The sequence below is a fragment of the Miniopterus natalensis genome, chromosome 19 (genome assembly GCF_054644295.1).
Source record: "Miniopterus natalensis isolate mMinNat1 chromosome 19, mMinNat1.hap1, whole genome shotgun sequence".
Lineage (NCBI taxonomy): Eukaryota > Metazoa > Chordata > Mammalia > Chiroptera > Miniopteridae > Miniopterus > Miniopterus natalensis.
The window spans coordinates 4,623,195-4,644,149 of NC_142099.1; the positions used below are offsets into that span (position 1 = coordinate 4,623,195).

General features: G+C 44.5%; 2 protein-coding genes and 2 non-coding genes across 4 annotated transcripts; 2 read left to right on the forward strand and 2 right to left on the reverse strand.

Annotated features, from left to right (window-relative positions):
• Window positions 1–703: 703 nt before the first annotated feature.
• HENMT1 (HEN methyltransferase 1) lies at window positions 704–7,491 on the reverse strand. Its single transcript, XM_016218170.2, has 8 exons — window positions 7,394–7,491; window positions 6,124–6,221; window positions 4,693–4,818; window positions 4,158–4,270; window positions 3,377–3,511; window positions 2,878–3,057; window positions 1,864–2,041; window positions 704–1,108 (listed from the first exon to the last, which is right to left on the reverse strand). Exons 2-8 carry the CDS (start codon window positions 6,145–6,147, stop codon window positions 704–706), a joined length of 1,161 nt encoding a protein of 386 aa, XP_016073656.1. The 5' UTR covers window positions 6,148–6,221; window positions 7,394–7,491.
• LOC148090844 (small nucleolar RNA SNORA62/SNORA6 family) lies at window positions 6,695–6,845 on the forward strand. Its single transcript, XR_015716181.1, has one exon. It is a non-coding gene; the product is annotated as a small nucleolar RNA SNORA62/SNORA6 family (small nucleolar RNA).
• A 4,236-nt stretch (window positions 7,492–11,727) lies between the features above and the next one.
• On the forward strand, window positions 11,728–20,524 carry PRPF38B (pre-mRNA processing factor 38B). Its single transcript, XM_016218181.2, has 6 exons — window positions 11,728–12,289; window positions 15,064–15,132; window positions 15,415–15,566; window positions 15,647–15,707; window positions 17,959–18,182; window positions 18,504–20,524. The coding sequence occupies exons 1-6, from the start codon at window positions 12,011–12,013 to the stop codon at window positions 19,360–19,362; spliced, it is 1,644 nt and encodes a 547-aa protein (XP_016073667.1). The 5' UTR covers window positions 11,728–12,010; the 3' UTR covers window positions 19,363–20,524.
• LOC148090845 (small Cajal body-specific RNA 11) lies at window positions 16,589–16,728 on the reverse strand. The gene has a single exon (XR_015716147.1).
• Window positions 20,525–20,955: the final 431 nt, after the last annotated feature.

Sequence of the window (20,955 nt, forward strand, 5' to 3'; positions counted from 1 at the left end):
AGCGTGTAACTGGCTTCAAAAGCGACTGGCAAGGTGAAGTTAACATTGTAGCCTTCATGACTGCTGGGTCCTACCTGCTGGCTAAGTCTCAGCAACGCTCCTACGTGGTCCCTATTTGGAGGCACCCCCAAAGGTGTGCGCCGCACACGAGACACACGTTAGCCGCAGCATCAAAGCCAGTTTCCCCCCATTACGTGCACTTCCCTGTCCTCCGTGGCTCCCACCACCCCAGTTCCAACCAGGAAGCTGCCAAAGGGGGTGTTCGAAACCCAGAGACGGGGTTCTCGTCATGAGGCTCCCATTTCCTTCTGTCGCCTGCAGCCCTGATTTGTATGACATTTTAGGAAACGGATGAGAGGTTAGAATCGAGCCCAAAGGAGGTAGAGGATTCCAGTGAGATTTTTAAAGCAACCCTTATTATCCCCTGGGAAAAAGTTTTAAACATTCCATTTCCTTTAACTCAATTTCCTTTAACATGTTTTAATGTCAACATACGGCTCCAACAACAACAACAAAAAAAAAAAACCCACCACCACCCTATCAGGAACTCTCTACAAACGCCTCCAAACAAAATAAGCCTATTTATAAAACAAAAACAAAACACATGGCAAGTAATTTCAAAATCAAAAGTTCCTTGAATGACTACGCAAGAACACCAAGCCAGCCGGCCGGCGGCCGAGACCCTGGCCCTCGGCACAGCCGCTCAGGGGCTCTCGTCGCGCAGGTTGACCTTCACGGCGGAGCCGTCGCTGCTCAGCCTGACGGTGTCGCCGATGAGCGCCCGCATCGTGGCCACGTCACCACACAAGCGGCTCACCTTGGGGTACGCGAGGAGCCTTTCCAGCGGCACGTACAGCTTGTTCCCGAAGCAGAAAGGTCTGGGAGACTTCTCTATTCTCAGTTTCTCAAGTTCTGTGAAGACCGGTCCAGAAAATGTGACGAGCCCGGTGTCGCTGAGCCTGTGACCGTGTTCGTGGCCATTCCGCAGTATCCTCAGGCTCGACACGTATCTGTGCCTCAGGCTTTGCACTTGTCGAGACACCTCATTTGCCAATGCAAGTTTGCGGACCTCTTTTTGCTGTAAACTCGGGTAGGAGACTGAATAAACCTGAAAGGTGGCGTAGGGGGGAGTGGGGGGGAACCATTTAGAATATAGGAAAATTTTCCAAACCATCAGCAGGACCTTTGTACCACGGGGATCAGTAACTGTATGTACAGGTTTCAAACCTGACTGATCGTAACGGCCACACCTATAACGGAGGCCGAGCTACGGACACACAGGGTCGAAAAGGAAAAGCGTTGCCCTGGCCGGTGTGGATCAGTGGTTAGAGCGTCGGCCCGAGCACCGCAGGGTCCCGGGTTCAATTCCCAGCCAAGGGCATGTACTTCGGTTGCAGGTTTGATCCCCAGCCCTGGTCAGGGCACGTGTGGGAGGCAACCAATCGATGTCTCTCTCAATGCCTCTCTCTCTCTCCCCCACCCCACCCTTCCACTCTCTCTAAAAAGCAATGAGAAGAAAAGTGTTGCCAATTAAAAGAGAAATCTCTTTCTTCACTGAACCTCCTGAAACCAAAAGGGTCTGAGATGCTTGGAGGCTCAGTTCCAAGTCACTGAGCCCAGCTGTGAAACCTGCTGGCTCCCCCTTCCTGCCAAGGATCCTAACCCTACAGAAGGAGCGCTGCTGGCCCCAGCTGCTCAGAAGGCCATCGTGGCAAGAGGCCAGGAGGTCAGTCTCAAGGCTCCTCCCAGGGTCAACCTCGTAATCAGGTCATTCCTTATCTCTAGGACTCCCCATGAGAAACAGTTCACTATCACAGTAAATGTATTTCTTGTCCCGACAGCTACCCCACGGGGAATACTCACAATCTTATAAACATGTCGATCACACTGCTCTGCAGCACCCGATCTGGTCGCCGGTGCTCCGATTTTCTGGAAGACCCCTATCTGGGTACAGTAGCCGACGTTCCCGGCTCCTTCTGGCGGCTCCCCGACCCCAGTAAACTCCACCGAGTAACCGTAGAAATTTGCCACACCTAAGGCCCTGAAATCAAAACAAGGAGAGAGGTCGTTTTTTTCTAAACTTAAGAGCTATTGTTAAATAGTCAGCAATGTCCAGTTGACTAGAACGTGAACGATACCACGAACAGAAAGACTCCTAAGCCGCAAGTTCTTAGGGCGCCGCACTAAGCCACGCCGTGGGGCCTGCTCACTTCTCTGAGGGGCACTAAGGCGCTGACTGCAAGTTTAATTAACCACAAGGACGTGGCGGAAAGGAAAGTCGTGGGGCGCAGTAGAGGAGGGACAATGACACCACAAGGGCTGCAACCCCAACTCCTATTTGGGTTTGGAATTATGCCGGGAACACGTCGAGCCCCTGGGAGATGCCCCTGGGCCAAGGCACTGCGCTCAGGGCCTCAGCTTCCCCAGCTCCGTTCCCGGATCTCCACACCAACAGCCCTGAAGCCTCCAGGCCTGCTGCCCACGAACCCTGCCCACACTTGCCTGAGACCCAAGAGAGAAAACAAACTTCCCCATTTATTTTACTAAGGGGCACTGTGGAAATCAACTTTATTGGAAGAAAGCAAATCATTTCAGTCATGTATAGGTAAAGACTTACTTGGCAGAATTTTTTTTTTTAATTGATTTTTAGAGGAGAAGGGAGGGAGGGAGAGAGGGAAACATCAATGTGAGAGAGAGACATCCATCGGCTGCCTCTTGCACACGCCCTTAGGAGGAATCGAACCCGCAACCTTCCGGCGCACAGCACACAACAAGGCTCCAACCAACTAAGCCACATGGGCCAGGACTTACTTCACAGAATTTTAAACTTCAGTGAGGTCCCAAAAAAACCCAAAAGCAAAACCCTTATGAATTCACCAAGTCTGAAACTGCTTCCTGTTCCACTCAAACTTGTGATCTGAATCTCTTAAGGTCACTGCCGGGAACAGGGGGTTGAAGTCAGAGTTTGGTGTGCTGATGACGATCATGGCTGGAGACAGGTACCCAAACACGACTTCGGGAAACCTGGCCAGGTCTTCTGAGTCCAGATGCTCTATTCTGAAATGGTTAGCGGGGGAGAGAGAGTAAAACCTAGCTTCACTTGCAGATATTTTCCTAATTCATTTAGCAAAAACCCATTTCTGTCTCCACACGGATTTCTCCCGTCTCTGAAGATGTGACAGTGACCTCAAACGGTCTCACCCTTCCCTTTGCCCGTTCCAGATGGGGCAGGACGGTAGCAAGCCAGTCCCAACTGACTACCAGTTTTCTTGACTGATAACAATTAAGATTATATTTAGGAAACAAAGTGTACTGAGACTAATTCGGTGAGGCTTTTCTAATGAATGTGTACAGAAGAAATCTATTTAATACTTACAACTCAATACAGGCCACTAAGTCAAATCCAAGCAAACGAGAGTCCCTCTCGACAACGGAGCCGTGGTACAAGGTGATAGACAAATTCAGATCCCGGGGACTTAGATACTCCCCAGAGAACGGAGACAGTCTACACCTGCAGAAGCGTTATTAGAGACGTCAGGGCATTTGAACACAGCTGTTTAGAATGATCCCAACTACAGACACCAGGTCATAGAGTAACTTCCTCTCGTGGGGAGGTCACTGGCCAGTAAGAGCAAGATTCTGAATATTTGATATTGGTCTCGTTTTCAATACTTCTGGTCTCCCGGCTCACTTTGGATCAATGATTTTCAATTTATTTTTTTTTTTCTTTAAAAGAAAAACGCTCTTGAAACAATCTATGGAAGTCTAATAATATATAGGATATGGGAGAGCTGCTCTGTTTCAAACTGGAGGTGGTGGTCCGGGGCTCCATTGTCACCAGGGCGTCCAGCACCAACGTAATTAGATTCTTGCCCTTTGAAATTGAATTTGCAATGCTCTGACTACCATAATTGCTTAATTGAGGCTCTACTTTCTACACTGGTAGAAAACAGGTATTCACGTCGCACACAGCTACTTAGTTTGACGGCGCAGTCGTTCGTCAGTGAGCCCGAGGCTCTCTTAGTGTGTAACGGACAACACACTTCCACGTTTCACGTGCTTTACACGTTGCATAAAACGGACAGTGCCTCCAAGCCTAGTTAACCATGCCGCTAGTTTTAGATTAGCGCACAATCCTTCCAGAAACTAGGTATTACCTTTGCGATCCTATTTTATCTATATTGATGTCTACTCCAACAATCAGTTCCAGGCAACTGTGTGACTTAATCATCTGTATGAGGGAAGCATTGCCACACCCCAAGTCTGCAACCTGTAGATGAGACGAAAGCTGTTTCAAAGACATTTATAGCCCGAGAAGTCAAGTGTGATCAAAGGCTTTTTTTTTTTTTTTACAGTGAGTGGGTATCAAAAATGAAGCCAAAAACATTATGTGTAAGAATCTCTTTGGCAGAAAAAAAAAAAAAAGTACATAAGAGGAAATTTATCTCGAGACCCTATGAGCCTGGTGGGGGTGGGAGGAATAAGTTCTGCTTAGTTTCACCTGTTCACCAAACTTTTTCCTCTACTTCCCTCACCCCGCTCTTTCCAGCTTAGTTTTCTCTCTATAACCCTTTCCCTCCTTACAGTAATCTTTTTGAACAGTCTCTGGTTACTCACTGACCGAGGCTTCTGTATCTGACAAAACATTTTTTTAAGACAGCTTCAATTAAATGTTTGGAAACAAATACCTACCTTCTTGGGTTTGTGGCGATTCACTAGATCGTTAACAAAGCTGTATCTCTGTCTGTACAACGGAGGGGAAAAGTTAATTGCCTTCTTGATGGGAAGGTCAAAATTACCATCAACCGCACTGTTGCCCTGAAAGTTTACAAACAGAAAGTGTTCTGAATCACGCGTGACTTCAGGAATGAAATAAGAAACAAACAGCTGTATTTCCCCCAGTTAATGGGCAGAGCATACTGGCCTTTCGGCCACCTCTGTTCTAAAATCATTAGGTGGCACTGTGTTTCCTCCACAGTCCATCTAAGTCTCCGCTCTTATTTTTTAAAATGTTTTTATTGATTTTTTTTTTTAGAGAGAGAGGGTGTGAGAGAAAAACACCGATCGGCTGCCTCCTGTACACACCCAACCGCGCTCCAACCAGAAATTGAAAACCCAAAACCTGGGCATGTGCCCTGACTAGGAATCAAACCAGGGACCTTTCAGTGCACGAGACGATGCTCCAACCAACTGAGCCACACCAGCCAGGGCTACTTCTTATTAAGAACCTTGCTTTATGCTTTCTATAGTTCACAGTCAGCTGAACGAAAAACTACTTACGAATGCATTTCATAAAACAATTATAAGCCTCCCAGCCACAAGGGATCTTTAGGGAACTTCCAAAGATTGGAGTCCAGGCAAGCAGGAGGCTGGAAAACTGTTCATGCCTGACAAAGTCTCTCCTTGACCAAAATGAGGTCAGGCTCCATTGCAACCTCCTCTGACTAGGCCTGGACCTGGGCCTGGGCCTGGACCTGGACCTGGACCTGTCCTGTCTTTGGCCTGCCCAGCCTGGTTTTAGCAAGATTCCTACTATGCCAGTTTAAAGAGAATCCCCTGCCCTTGATATGTGATCAAACTCTGTCTCTGATCAACTTCCTCATTTCTCACCCCATACCTGATCATCTTGACCTGCCGTCAGCAAGAATCCCGTTAAATCTGTAACTCGCTTAACAAGAATCCCCATACCCTTGATGTCTCCTCTCTTTCCCATCCACTGACTGCCCCCTCACTCTGCTCATAGGCTATAAATCCATTAGTCTTTGTTGTATATGGAGTTGAGCCCACTCTTTCCCCTAACTGCAAGGCTCTTATTGCAACAATCCTAGTAATTCTGTCCTAACAGAATGTTTCTTTAACATGGCCCCACTAGGAAAAAGGAATTATGACTAATCCCTAACAGCTATCCCTGCTCCTAAATGCAGTATTACACAGGAGTACAGTCCAAAAGGTGCTTCTGTCCAAGAGAAATAAAATACCAGCCAAATATGCAACTTCCTTGTAGCCTGTTTTTTAAAACTGCTTTTAAAGCGTAACTGTAATATTTTATTAAATCAATGTATCTAAAATTGCAAGAATAACTCTTGAGAGTCATGCAAGCCAGTTAGAAAGAGCAGCAATTACCTCTTTGTTGTTGCTCTGTTCCATCTTGTCTCTCGAAGTTTCCTGGAAACAAAAATGTAGATGTATCCTTCAAGGTCCAGGAATCAATAGCGACTGGGCTATAAATTTAAAAAATATATCAGTTACAAAAAAGAAGCCAGGACAAAATAGCTGCCTAGACCAGCAGGGAGAGGAGAAAGTGGCTTTCTCCATTCCCTTTCGATGTTACTATGTAATCCACAGAATTTACTCAGTAAGTATTGTTTCAGACAACAGCCGACAGCTTAGAAAACCTAAATAACTGCACTATGCCAAACCCAGCTCAGTGCAGCCCAGCGTAACCCTAAGGCACCATTCTTTCCTTCGTTTACCATCCTTTCAGTTTGACCATTCCATTAAAGCCCTCGACCTCGTTCAGACTGCCTGCAATTACCCTTTCACACACGGTCAAAACGAAATTTTGAGGGGAAGAGAGTGTCCCACGTAATAAGCAAGAGATGCTCCAACATCTCTCCGATAACTCACAGGTGAACTTGAAGTTAAATTCTGGTTCTCTGCTGCAACTTGGTCTCCACTGCAGGCAGGTGGCCAACGGACTCGCAGGTGTAGGCAGTGGGGTACATTAGGGGCCAACGGACTCGCAGGTGTAGGCAGTGGGGTACATTAGGGGCCGGTGCTTTTGCTACCACCACGAGGGTCTCTGGCCCAATGAGTGGCGTTTGATAGTGATCCTTGCTACAGGTGTGACTTGAATGTATTAGTCTCAGGCATTCGTTGGCCTGTTTTCAAACCAACTTGGTGAATCCTGCTATGAGCTACTAAAAAGGTGGGTTGCGTAGGGTTCAAACTGGCCCAGTTTGTCACTGATCTCAAGCCCCTGATTGCACATAAGCATCACCCAGAGATTTTTTTATTTTTTAAGTCCAGGCACTTATCTCAGGGAGTTTTTCATTTTGTTGCCGAGGATGGAGACTGGACAATAGTACTTTCTAAAATCTCAATCAATCAAGGTTGAGAACGCCCGATATACTGAACAACCTTCCTTGCTATAAACACTTTTATACTAAGAGACACGTCTGTTCTCTTGGTACCAAGGACCTAGGTGATGCGGAGGTACCTGTTGTTTGGGGTTGACCAAGTGTCACTTTTTAATATCCTGGAAAAAAAATAAAATAGGATGCAGGCAACATGTCAGTCGCCTAACTTTTCGAGTTATTCTCTCACTCGAATCCCGAAACCCTCCTCTAGCCGCCCAGCGTCACAGCCCAGCACGAGCGGTCGCCAGCCTTACCTGCGAGCGAGAAGCGCGTCCAGGTGGCCGAGCGCAGCGCCGCCGACTAGCGGACAGCGCCCGGCGGCAGCCGCGTTTCACTCCCGGCCCCGCCCCGACGGCCGCGCACGCGCAGTCCCGCTGCGTCGCGTTGCCCGGGCGCGGATGCGCCTGCGCCGCCGCCTCTTTCTGGGCGCGCGCTCGCCCTCCTCCGGGCGCCCAGCCCGTTGACCCCCTAGGATCCCCGCTGCTAGGCTTCGGTTTTGCGCCTCGTAACGGCCGCGGTGGCGCATGGCCCGAAGCCATTTTCTAGCTGCGACTGTTGGGTGCCGGCCGCGAGCTGTTGGGGGCGCGGCCCGAGCTGCAAACGGTCCCGGCGCCGGGCCGAGCGCGAGCCCACCGGCGGCTGGCGTCCGAAGGAGCCGCCCCTCGGGCCCCCAGGACAGTCCCCCAGGGGCCTGCGGGGGTACCCTGAGCTGGGCACAGTTGCTTCCATCCATCTGAACTCAGAAAAGCTTTCAGCCCCCAAACCTCCAGCTGGTAACTTCTGCAGCTGGAGACGCAACCGCACGGCCTCTTGGAAACGTTACTGTATCGGGTGCTCCTGCCCCTGCAGAGCTTCAACTTGACACTGTGTCCATTGGTTCTTTCTTGTAGGTGATGGAAACGTTTAAGGAAGGGAGAAGAGAAGCTGCCGTCTCTGGGGGGAATTTTTTTTTTTAGCCCTACTTTAAAAGACAAAGCCGGTGTTTACTAATGAATTAATGACCCATTAATATATACCACAATGTGTCGGAAGTGTATTTTCAAATAATACCTACAATGTGCAAAGCACAGTGCTAACAACTTTGGGGTATCACAAAGAAATGACGTAATTGGTTTGGGTAAGTGGAAGGAGTCTATCTCCGAAAAAACGTAACTCGAAGGTAAACTTCACCGAGAGGTTCCCACTGGCCTAGGGACACCAGTTTAACAGACTGTCTTACCTCCTTACCGCAGAATATGTGATTTAAATAGAACCTTTAGCCCTGGCCGGGTAGTTCAGTTGGTTAGAACGTCGTCTGTATCCGCCAAGGTTTCGGGTTCAATCCCTGGTCAGGGCACATACAAGCAGCAACCAATGCATGCATAAGGAAGTGGAACAACAAATCTATGTTTCTCTCTCCCTCTTTCTCTAAAATCAACTTTTTTAAAAAAGGTTGCGAGTGTCTGAATCTATTCCATTTCAGCATTTCACTTAATTCCACCAATCCATCTCTCTCGGAGCAAACACTCCTATCTTTAAAAAAAAAGGGCGGGGGGGTATATGTATATTTACCACAATTTAAAATTTTTAAAGAAAGAATTTTTAAGTTAATAGGTGATCTGTACAGGATTCCTGAAATCTAGAGTTTTCGCCTTAGCTGCTAGTTGGCTCCAACTCTCCCTGCAAATGTGCCCATTTCATCATTCTCCTGGCCTCCTACTATTTCAGAGGCCGGAAACCATCCTTGGCTCTATCCATTCCCACTCTTCCCACACTTGGACATTTACCAAACCTTGACCTCTTCAAGCTGTCAGTTGCATCTGTTCCTTCCCATAGCCAATACCTTAGCTTACCCTTTGTCATCTTATTTTTCTTTATACCTAATCTTACCTCGCTCCACCAGATTCTAAGTCCTACTAGATACGGACCATGTTATGCATTTTCAGAATGAGTTTTAAGTCAGACCTTTCATCCTGATTTAACTGTTACTCTCTAAACCTTTGTCAATTTACTTAACCCTCTCTGAGTGTTGATTCATTCCGTTGAAAATGAGAATTAAATAAGATTATCCATCAATAAGTATGCACAGTGTATCTATTGTGGACCAAGTACCAGTTTGAGTGAAAAAGACAGGTAAAGGTCCTCCTACAGTTCTTCTAGTCCAGTGGGTGTGTCAGCCATGCAATAAGTGACCAAAAGTTAACCTGTGTACCAGCTTGAGCCTGATGCTAAAATTAGCATGAAATATTTGGAGGGCTTGGGAGAAGGCAATTGTATTTTGCATATAAAAGGAATGAATGTGTAGCCCTGACTGGGTAGCTCAGTTGGTTAGAGCATCAGGAGATGCTCAACCCAAGGTTTTGAGTTCAATCCTTGGTCAGGACTCGTACAAGAATCAACCAATGCACGAATAAATAAGCAGAACAACAAATCGATGCTTCTATCTGTATTTTATCTCCCTCTTCTTTGTAAAATCAATCAATAAAAAAAAATTTAAATAAAAAAATAATAAAAGGAATGAATGTAAACAGTTTGTGGCCAGAAGGAAAACTGTGCCTGATTAAGATGCACAAATTCTTGGGACACTCCTATTGCGACACGGGGTCTGTTTCTCCTCCTGAATCTGGGTGGGTTTTGTGATTTCACCAACGAATGGAATATGGGAGGGCCAGCTTCAGGCCCAGGTGTGAGGAAACCGGGGGCTTCTACTTCCTGTCTCCTGGAACACCTTACTCCTGGAACCCAGGTGCCAGGCTGGGAGGCAGAACCGGCAGCCCCATGCAGAGGCCCACCTACCCCACCCCAGGCTGCCAGCACCAGCCAGTCTTGGCAGCCCTTTGACGAAGCCATTTGGGAAGCAATCCCCCAGGCCCAGTGGAGCACTTTAGCCAACCGCCTGAGGGCTACTAGAGCAGCTGGGCCAACACACACACACATACCCCCAGAGCTGGGAGTGTCTGAGAATTTACTCTCTCCTAGGTAGCGTTTTGGTTTTTTTTGGCTGATGACTGACTGCTATGGATATATAAAAAATCAGCTCCCTTAAGTTTTTGGAACAACAATGGGGTATAATTTATACTCCACCTGCTGGAGCTAAAGCCAAAAATTCTGACCCTGTGCCTCTGCTCTCTTTCCCCTATAACCTCTTCAGAATAAGAAAGAGTGAAGAATATTGTTTTTGGCCTCTTAAAAGTCTGTCCTCTGCCCCTCTTATATGGCTGCCATAGGTTTTTGTTTGTTTGTTTTTGTTAATCTTCACCCGGGGATATTTTTTCCCACTGAATTTTAGAGAGCGGAAGGGAGGGAGGGAAGGGGCGAGAGAACAATGACGTGAGACGCACACATGGATTGCTTCACTCCAACCCGTGACCCTTCGGTGCTGGGGCCTACCTTCCAACCACTGAGGTCAGCCAGGGCTGCAGGGTAGGTTTTAACAACGACCCTGACATTGCCGGCAGGCTCGGACTCTCGTTTCCAGGAGTCACCTGCTTTCCTGCAGGTGGAAAGGGAGCCTCCCTTCCCCAAACCACAGATCCTGTAAGCCTATGCAGGAAATACCAGAGTGGTGTTTGATGGCACCCGAGTTCAGAATCCACTGATGCACAACGAAGGCAGAACATGTTACGGAAAAAAAAAAAAATAGCCAGGCGAAAGAGAAGATAGCGTATGATTTCACTTAAAATTCTAGGCACTTCAGTGGCCCGATTCCTATCGAGCCATTACTCCCCCATCAGCGTATTTCCTGGCTCGTGTCAACTGGGATGTTTACTAACAAGACCCCACTTCACTAGGTGTACTCTCCTTCTATAGACATTCGGGCTATTCTCTGCCGATAAAAACGGCCGAGTCCATTACCACCCGCAGAAAAACCTAAGTGCCTTTTGTAGCCGCCTTTTCACGCCCAAACACGAGGCTTCTCTAGGTTATGAGTAGCTTTTGAGAGAGTAGACAGATTCTGACTCACTTTCACTCCCCCCCCCCACCTCCTCCCGCCCTCTCTGGCCCCATTTCGGTGCCTCGCCCAGTGTTTACCACTCATTCCGCACCCGCAGAATGTAAGAAACTCGAGAAGGAACGAAAAAAACGCATCTAACAAATGCCTGGGGCCTCCAGGGATAGGAGCGCTTTTAATGCTTGGGAAGCTGTTATCTCGATCTTCCAGTTTAATAAATCCAGGCTGGAACAAGACCTCGGGTCGGACAAGAAGACCTTGCACCGTAACCACGAGGAGGCGTGAGGTCCTGGCCACCATCCTTCCCGGAGAATCGGAAAACCGTGAACTCAAGGAGGCGCGGATCCTCCGCAGGACTGAGAGTCACGAATTTGCAAGCAGACAGCCACGCGAACTCCCTCTTTCTCGGCTTTCCAGAGAAGCCGGGGCCCCCGTCTACGCCCTAAAACATTCCAGTTGGACCGACAACGCCCGCTGACTCCCGAACTCCCGGGGGAAACCGAAGAGTCGGGACCAGCCAGGCACCGCAGCGACCGGCGCGCGCACGGAACGCGCGGCGGAAGTAGAGAGAGGAATCGCCGGCCCACCTGGGCGCCTCTGATTGGCTGCCGGCGAAGCTTGGAACTCTGGGGCCTGTGGCGTCACATCCGGCGGGCCGCCATCTTGTTCCCAGGAGCAGTTGGCGGAAGAGATCGCGCTCGCTGGCCGCCGGCTCGCCTTCTGCCGGGAGTTCTCGCGGCCAGCGTCTCGGCGTCTGCTCTCGACCCAGAGTCCCTTTGTCGGCGTCCTCGTCGCCCTCCCTCACCCGGCGGGGGCACAGCGAGGCGGCCCCCCTCTCCCGACGGCGTTCCATGGAGTAGGGTCCCGGACCGTTGTCCCGAAGAGCGAGCGAGCTTGGCCCCCTCCCCCCTCCTTCCTCCCTCCTTCCTTCCGCCGCAACATGGCTAACAACAGCCCCGCGCTGACAGGCAACTCGCAGCCGCAGCACCAGGCGGCCGCGGCCGCGGCCCAGCAGCAGCAGCAGTGCGGCGGCGCCGGTGCTGCCACCAAGCCGGCGGTCTCGGGCAAGCAGGGCAACGTGCTGCCGCTGTGGGGCAACGAGAAGACTATGAACCTCAACCCCATGATCTTAACCAATATCCTGTCGTCGCCTTACTTCAAAGTGCAGCTCTACGAGCTCAAGACCTACCACGAGGTGGTGGACGAGATCTACTTTAAGGTACGAAGCAGCGTCTAGGCCTGGGCAGGGGTTAAGTTCGCAGAAGGGAGTATGGCGGAGGCGGCCCCCGATATTTGAAGATTTGGGGCTGGGGGAGAAGTTGGGTGGGGGGAGCTGTGGCCAGTAGTCTGCCAGGGAGGAGTCAGACTGGGGCCGCCCCCGTTTCCTTTTCAGATTTTTAGGGCTGCGTGAGCCCGCCGCTGTTGATCTCTCACCACTGCCACCACCCACACCTGCTGCCCCACCCCTGGGGGGAGTAGGACAAGAAGGGTGGGGGAGAGCAGAAAAGAATAACTGACGCCTCTCCGGTTCACAGCTTTAAAATTATTCCTTTTGATGTGGATCTACTCGGCTCCAACTTGTTGGTGCTTCTCCCACTCACCCCGAGCCAGGGCGTGTATTGACTTCAATGTTGGCCTCGTGTTGTTGGTATTTACTATCCAGACAGGGACATAAATGGCCAGGGCGGGTGGGGTGGGAGGGTTGAGGGTGGAGAGGTGCCAGTGGAAGAGATGTTATGGAAGGCCTGGAAATTTTCCCAGCAGGAAGTCAGGAGTAAGTGGTCTCAGTTACCTGTGCATTGGGCTTTTTAGAATTATCTGGGCCCTGGGCTTCTGCGGCAGGGTCGGTGCTGGCTTGGCTGTGCTGGGGAGCTCACCTGGCGCCTCCTCACTGCACTCTTGTCTCAGTTCTTGTTTCGTTAGCAGGATTGACTCAGTCTTGCAGCGAGGCTCGGAGCAGCCCAGGGTCGCAGGTAGAGGTATGCACTGTTAATCATGCTCAATCGCCATAAATGCATTTCCCTGGGTTAAATGAATGGCTAATTAGATTTTTTGGGCCACTGGTTTTGGTCTTTTCTTTACCAACTAGATAGGCTTTCTCCGAGTACCTGCAAATTATGTAGTTTTTTAAAAAATGTCTTCCGGGCCTCCTAGGGTTATATTTTTTTAAATATTTGTAATAACCTTGACGATCTTTAAATATTTTAGCTAGAGCATCTAATATAATACAGTCTGTTTTGTCTATATTGACTTTTTAAAAATCATTTATTTATTTATTTGTTTTAAGTAGAGGAAGGGAGAGAGAGAGAGACATCAATTTGTTGTTCCACTTATTTATGCATTCATTGGTTGCTTCTTGTACGTACCCTGACCGGGGATCGAGCCCAAAACCTTGGTGTATTGGGACCATGCTCTAACCAACTGAGCTACCATTTTGAGAATACAGTTCAAATGTGGGTATAAAAAGTACCCTGAAATGTTGATATCCTTTTGCAAGAGTATTGTAATACTGTAAACTAGGTGTGGGGTTTTTTTTGTTTTTTTTTTAAGGTAAGGCCTTTTTCAGCATGGATACAGTGGTGAATATTCAACCCTTAGCTTTAGTAGTAAACGTCAAACTGTTGAAAATTGAGTTTCTGCTCTTTTTGTGGCAGGTTCTGTTTACTATCAGGCAAATGTTAATGTGATAGGGAAAAGCTTGTTTTCAAATACTGTGTTTTGAAACGACTTTAAGATTCTACTAGAAATTATTTAAATTTAGTTATAAAACTAAAGCCTCAGCTTTCTTATCAATACGTTCGATCAAATGTTCAATCAAATGATCAGTGAAATGTGTAGGCTTCCAGTTTTATAAGTGCATTTTGTATTGTACCTGCCTCTTTGGCTACCCTTTAAGGAATTGAAACCTCTTCTATGCAGCAAGCTGGGGGAAGGAAATGAAACAGGAAAGCAGTGCAGGAGTCAGCTGAGCAAAATAGTGTAGTGCTTTACATTTAAATGCCTGCTTTTCTGTTTGAAGCCACTGAAAACCATTAAAATGTAACTAACCATGGGTGGGTGGAAATAGGGTTTCAGAAATACATAGTAAAAGAACGGGGTTTTATTTTGCTTTTAAGAAACAGTGGCTCTTATCTTTCCAAAAGGCCTCCTTGAGTTTATCTTTTGTAGAGCTAATATTCTTTCTTTGCTGTATTTTAGGTAAAATATGTGGTTTTTATAGGGTGCCCACCTTAGCAAAGATGATACTGAATCTTTGGATATAGTTAGTGTAATGACCAATGACATTCATTCAGTTGAATTGGTTCACATAATTAGGTTGAAAATAAATTATACACTGACCAATAGGAATGATCTCTGTAGGTGTGGTTTCTGATTTCGTCTTTAATCAGGAATGAATATAATGCCCGATGATGGTGAAAAAAAGATGAATTAAATTCCAAAACTTTGCATCAGAAATAACTTATTGTTTTAGCGTACTTTCTTCAATTCCTTTATTTTAATGTAGGATTTTAAATCACCATAAAATTGAACTATTAAGGGTATTTTAAAGAATTTGTTTTAATAATCATTGATACTTTTTGGTTTAAGTGGGAGTTTATATCCATTTAAAAATGAAAATTTTTCTTTTTTAAGCAACTCATATAAAGCTTTACAGTTGGTATATTATAGGATATTTTTTACAAGTATATGAGACTAGAAATGTTCTGGTTCCACGTTACCAGCTCTCTACAAAGCTAATGGGATTTCTGCTCTGTAAAGCTGTTGAGGTTTTGTTAAACCCTAGTAGCTTTATTGGTGCTCTCTAAATATCAGAGCAGTTTTTTAAAGATGGTTTACATGCTTAACATATGTAAGCAAAATATATACATGTCAAAATACCAAATTCCAAACTTTTGGAAGAGCTATTCTGTTATGGACTTGGATTTACTTTAATCATACTTGTAAAAAATTTGAAGTATGAATGTTTGTTGTGTTCCTCTTTTCTATTTTCAGGTCACACATGTTGAACCATGGGAAAAAGGAAGCAGGAAGACAGCGGGCCAAACAGGGATGTGCGGAGGGGTAAGTAGAAGTACGTGCATTTTTCAGTTTTTCTGTGTCTGATGACTGAGTTTATACTTATGTCAGTTATACACTCAAATGACAGCAAATCTTAGAAGTTTGTTTTTTTAATCTAAATTCAAGTGTCCTATATATGGAGTTAGAATAGGTGGGGTTTTTTTTTATGCTCTAGTCTCATTTTTGGATTATATATTGTTAATAATACCTATCAGGATTAATTAGTTGGTGTTAAGTAACTCCATTAATTATTTTACTACTTTTTTTTAACTCTTTTCCTTAAAGGTTCGAGGTGTGGGAACAGGAGGAATTGTTTCCACAGCTTTTTGCCTGTTATACAAATTATTTACTTTGAAGTTAACTCGCAAGCAAGTCATGGGTCTCATAACACACACAGACTCTCCATATATTAGAGCCCTCGGATTTATGTATATAAGGTGAGCGTGTATCTATCTACATTTCCAGTGAGTAGCTCACTTTAATGCATGTAAGCCTAATGAGTGTTCTGTGATTGTAGGTATACGCAGCCCCCCACAGACCTATGGGACTGGTTTGAATCCTTCCTTGATGACGAAGAGGTATGTCAACAAGGGTAATAATTAGTTTTTTTCTGATTCCTCTCATGTTTTTAATCTTTTATTTATTGGAGGTTTAATGTCTTCCAGAATTTTCTGTAGTTAAGTTTATTTCACTCAAGTACTTTTGGAATTAATGTCCTTTAACAAAGACTTGGTGGGTTTTATATATCTTGGGCTAATTTTTCTTAACTTTTGCTTCCTCATTTTTAGGTTTAAATGCTTGATAACTATTAAGACTTTTATCTTTCTAATGTTATGTGTATGGTATTGATATTGACTCATACAGTCAATAGGGACTTTTTAAGGTGCACTGTGCTCAAGATTGAAGTGATAAGACATGCACATAGAATACTAATTATAGCTTTTTTTCCTGGAGCTTTTTAGTTCTTTATCATCTAACCTCTTCCAAATACTAATGTTCCCACTTGCATAAAAATGCAAAATTGAAGAGCTGCGTGGAACTTAAGTAGGCTGAGAGTTAGATGACTTGTTCAAAATGACCAAAATATTTCAATTCTAGCTTTCTGACTCCTGTTATACTATATGTATTTACAAAGCTAGTACACCTTTTCTTTAAGTTATTTTAGGTTTTGTTTTCATTCGAAATCTATGTGCCATTCAAGCTTACCAAGATTGAGCTTCTTACATATGCTCAGAAAAGAAGAGTTGCTTTGGAAAACCTTACCCTGTCAGGTTTAGATCACACAGTGTTATTAGTCTGCGTATATGGTGAATCCTGGAGCTCAAAGACTTATCAGTGAGCTTTATTGCCCATGTACCTACCCTGCCTCTAGTTTGTATGTTTAGGTTCATAAAACAAACTTTGTGTTACATTTCAGTAGTCATGTTTTTATTTTCTTCTATTATTAACATATTTTTTAATTGTCCTCTTGTGCCTTTAAGGGCCAGCCCTATACTCTGGATGGCCCTCCTAAACTGAAAGGGAGGTTGCTGTGTATCCTGCCAGACTCCCCTGATACAGCTGAGCACAGGGGAGCAGAGAAAGCATAGCCCAGGACAAGTCAGTGGTCCTGTTTTTAAAGTTGATCTAAAGAACTTGTTGAATTAAAGGATAGTTGTAATAGAAATCTTTCTAGTATGTTGTTATGTGGACACCTAATCTCACTCGTATAAATATGGAAACTTTTTGTGTGCATTTTTTTCCTTTTGGCCTGTTTACTAAGTTGTTCAGTATCTCAGAAGAAGCAAAAGGTGTGTGTTAGGTGATAAGCCACAATCTTCAAATTTTTTTCATTTTAGATGAGATTTTTTAGGCTGAAGCACTTCTCCCTTCTATATGTAAAAAGCATGTGCCTTTTCATAATTGGTATTGTGTTAGGTTTGTTTCTGAATGCTTCTACGTAATGTTTTTTATTGTGTTTACAAATCTGAGGATCTCTATTTAAGCTAACTTATTGTTTTCTTCCTTAGATATCTGCAGCGATTATATTTGGAAATACTGTATATCTGAACACTTAAATGTGTGTGAGTGCAAGCAGTTTTACCTTTAGCTCTTGTTTTCCTGTTTAGATAACAAATCTCACTTTCCTTGTGTGCTTGCACTATAGGTTTGGGACTGACAATAGCTGACTAACATGTCCTGAGCTGTGAGAGGGCATAGCAAGAAGGCCTTCATGCGGTAATGACCCTTTTCAGAGACAATGGTCATCATGGATTATGCGTTTCCAATTATTTGTTCATTTATTTATTTTCTACATGACTCTAAATTAGAAACCTCACTGCTTCATGGCAGTTGGTTTGCTATTGCTTCCAGTTTTATTAGGGCTTCATTTTATATTAGAGCTGTCAAAAGATAGTCTTTAGACAGGAACTGTCTGAAGTAGTTCATATGTAGCTAGGTCACAGTGCTAGGAATGATGTGTGCAAACATTTCCACAGAAATCATTGTATACTTAGTAGGTATGTGGAATGCAAATTTAAGTTGATTGTTCCACATAGCTGAGTAATGTAAAGGGCTGTTTCATGTTCTTACTGTGTGAGAGCAGCTCTCTCTATGCCTAGGAGGCTGCAGGATTTGTTGGCACCTGCATGCACACACTTACTTAAGCCCAAGTATCTCTCTGTATCATTCATTACCAGATTAGAAGGGTACACATTGAAATTGTCCTGTTAGAATTTTTTTTTTTTTTTTGTATTTGAGATACCAAAGATGGAAACTTATTTAGTAGTGTTCATGTATATATTGGAATAATTATTTTTGACGGCTAGGGTATCTTTTGTGTTTCTGTAGGACCTAGATGTGAAGGCTGGTGGAGGCTGTGTAATGACCATTGGCGAAATGCTGCGGTCTTTTCTCACAAAACTGGAGTGGTTTTCTACCTTGTTTCCAAGAATTCCAGTTCCGGTTCAGAAGAACATCGATCAACAGATTAAAACCCGCCCTAGAAAAATCAAGAAAGACGGGAAAGAAGGCGCTGAGGAAATAGACAGACATGTTGAGCGCAGACGGTCAAGGTAATGTAACTCTTGAATTAAGTTTATTTTTAAAACATGCTTTATACAAAGGTCCTTGCAATCAGTGACAAGTTCTGGTTAATGGTGTTCATTTTATGAGTTCGTCACTTTTTCTCCCAAAAGGTCATTTTCTGCCTTTCATGGCATTTTCAACAAAATCATGCATCTGTAAATGTGAACAAGCAAAATGTTTACTTTAATCTTTCTTGACTTGTTTGTGTAAGCTAGGGATCTAAATAAATAACCCTGATGAAAGTTAAATTTTTTATAAATATGTTTAATTCGGATTTTTTTCTTTCCTCCCCATTTCTTAAATATTAGGTCTCCAAGGAGATCACTGAGTCCACGGAGGTCCCCAAGAAGATCAAGAAGTAGAAGCCATCATCGGGAGGGCCACGGGTGTTCTAGTTTCGACCGAGAATTAGAAAGAGAGAAAGAACGCCAGCGACTAGAGCGTGAAGCCAAAGAAAGAGAGAAAGAAAGGCGAAGATCCCGGAGTATTGATCGGGGGTTGGAGCGCAGGCATAGCAGGAGTAGGGAAAGGCATAGAAGTCGTAGTCGAAGTCGTGATAGGAAAGGAGATAGAAGGGACAGGGATCGGGAAAGAGAGAAAGAAAATGAGAGAGGTAGAAGAAGGGACCGTGACTATGACAAGGAAAGAGGCAATGACCGGGAAAAGGAGAGAGAGCGATCAAGGGAGCGATCCAAGGAACGGAGAAGTAGGGGTGAGGTGGAAGAGAAAAAACATAAAGAAGACAAGGATGATAGACGGCATAGAGATGACAAAAAAGATCCCAAGAAAGAGAAAAGGCACAGTAGAAGCAGAAGCCGAGAAAGGAAGCACAGAAGTAGGAGTAGAAGTAGGAACGCGGGGAAACGGAGTAGAAGCCGGAGCAGAGAGAAGTCAAGTAAGCATAAGAGTGAAAGCAAGGAGAAGTCAGATAAGCGAAGCCGAAGCGGCAGTCAAGGAAGAACTGACAGTGTCGAAAAGTCAAGAAAAAGGGAACGTAGCCCCAGCAAAGATAAATCTAGAAAGCGTAGTGGAAGCAAAGAACGTTCCCACAAGCGGGATCACAGTGATAGTAAGGACCAGTCTGACAAACATGATCGTCAGAGGAGCCAAAGTCTAGAACCAGAGAGCCAAGAAAAACAACAAAAAAACAAAGACGAGACTGTGTGAAAATGTTTTGTGAAAGTGGATCACATTGAATCCTATAAATCTTTGATTAAATCTGCTTTTTCCCCTCCCGAGTTGAGATTGTTGCAGTAGTATGTACTCTCCAGGCTCCCCGTAGGCTGCGTTTTCATTTCCTTTGTGTAGGGAAGTGCCTTTGTAACCCCATTTATTGCATTGATGTTTTCACCCAATTGTTGAGTTCGATACATAATGCACAGATTGTTCTTGCATTTTTATTGTTTAATTGTTTTTGAGATGTACAGTCTGTACATATGTCCTGAAAATGTTTTAATTTCTTTGGCATGGTTGCCATGTTGGTTAAATTTGTATAAGGCAATAAACTGCCACTAATTCTATTTTTGTTTCGTAGTAGGTGTGGGATTATGGTTTGTGTACTGAAGTTAGCATGGCTGTGCTTTTCGTAATAGAATGCTAAAGACTTTGAAAATGGATCTTGGACGTTTATTATAGGAAAATTATGTGCTTTCAATGTACATGAAGGCAGCAGTTGTAGGATTAACATTCTTGTCCACTGTATATTATCTTGGAAGACTTGTTAATATGTTACACTTAATATTCTCCACAGTTAACTTTAGAGAGAATTTATGAGTAGTTTCTGATACAGAGGTTTAAATTAGGCTATGATTTGATCAAAAGTCCTTTTAGCATTCTACCTCAAAGGGACACTGTTAGTATGCCTAAAATTTATTCACTTAGTTTTTTTATTTGAAAAGATACATGACGTGTATTTTTTTTTTTTTAATTTCTCAGATTTTAAAGTACTATATTAAAGGAAAAAATGTTTAAAGCCCAGCATTCTTGCAGCAACCATATACTAACATGAAATTGGGAGAGGGTGGGGCAGGTGAACAGAGAAATAGATTCAAGCCTCAAGCTTCCAAAGCATTTTTATAAGTGGGAAATACTTAAATTATAAAACAGCTTGATATAGTGTCCTTTTTTTAAAATTCAAAACTTTTTTATTGATAATGAAGATCGATGTTTGAGTTTTTAAACTTAACCTAGGACAGAGAAGTATTAGAAGTAATGCTGTGCTGCATTATTTAAGATTATCGGCAAATTATTTGATAGATTGTTCTTATGACTTGTATTCTGATTACAGAGAAGGATCATGAGTGTGGAATAAATACTGGATTAAATCCTTTATCCTGGGTGTTGACTTTTCCCCTATGTGTTAATATGTTTTAAAAGTATTTTTGTGCAAATTGGTAAAATGTCACAGTGAATTTTAAAGCGTGTAAGCTAGAATCAGACCTACGTCAATCCTCAGTCATCCTCAGTGGTAGTTTCCTTTGTTCTCAGGTGTTGTGTTCCTGGGTGGTTCTTTGGATTGAGTGATTACTCGGTTTCACATCAAAGGTGCTTATTTAGGTACTTTGCACTTGGATTACATAATCGGACTTAAAGGAACTTCTATTATTTAATCCTTTTTAGAGCAGAGAAACAGTCTCCAAGTGATTTGTTCAGTCAGTGCCCAGACTAACGTGAGTGTTCCTGAAATCATAGTAACATTTCTCTGATCTCAGTTTATGTTGGCCAGCTGATGGGCACTCAGGAGCCACCTGGCAAAAATGT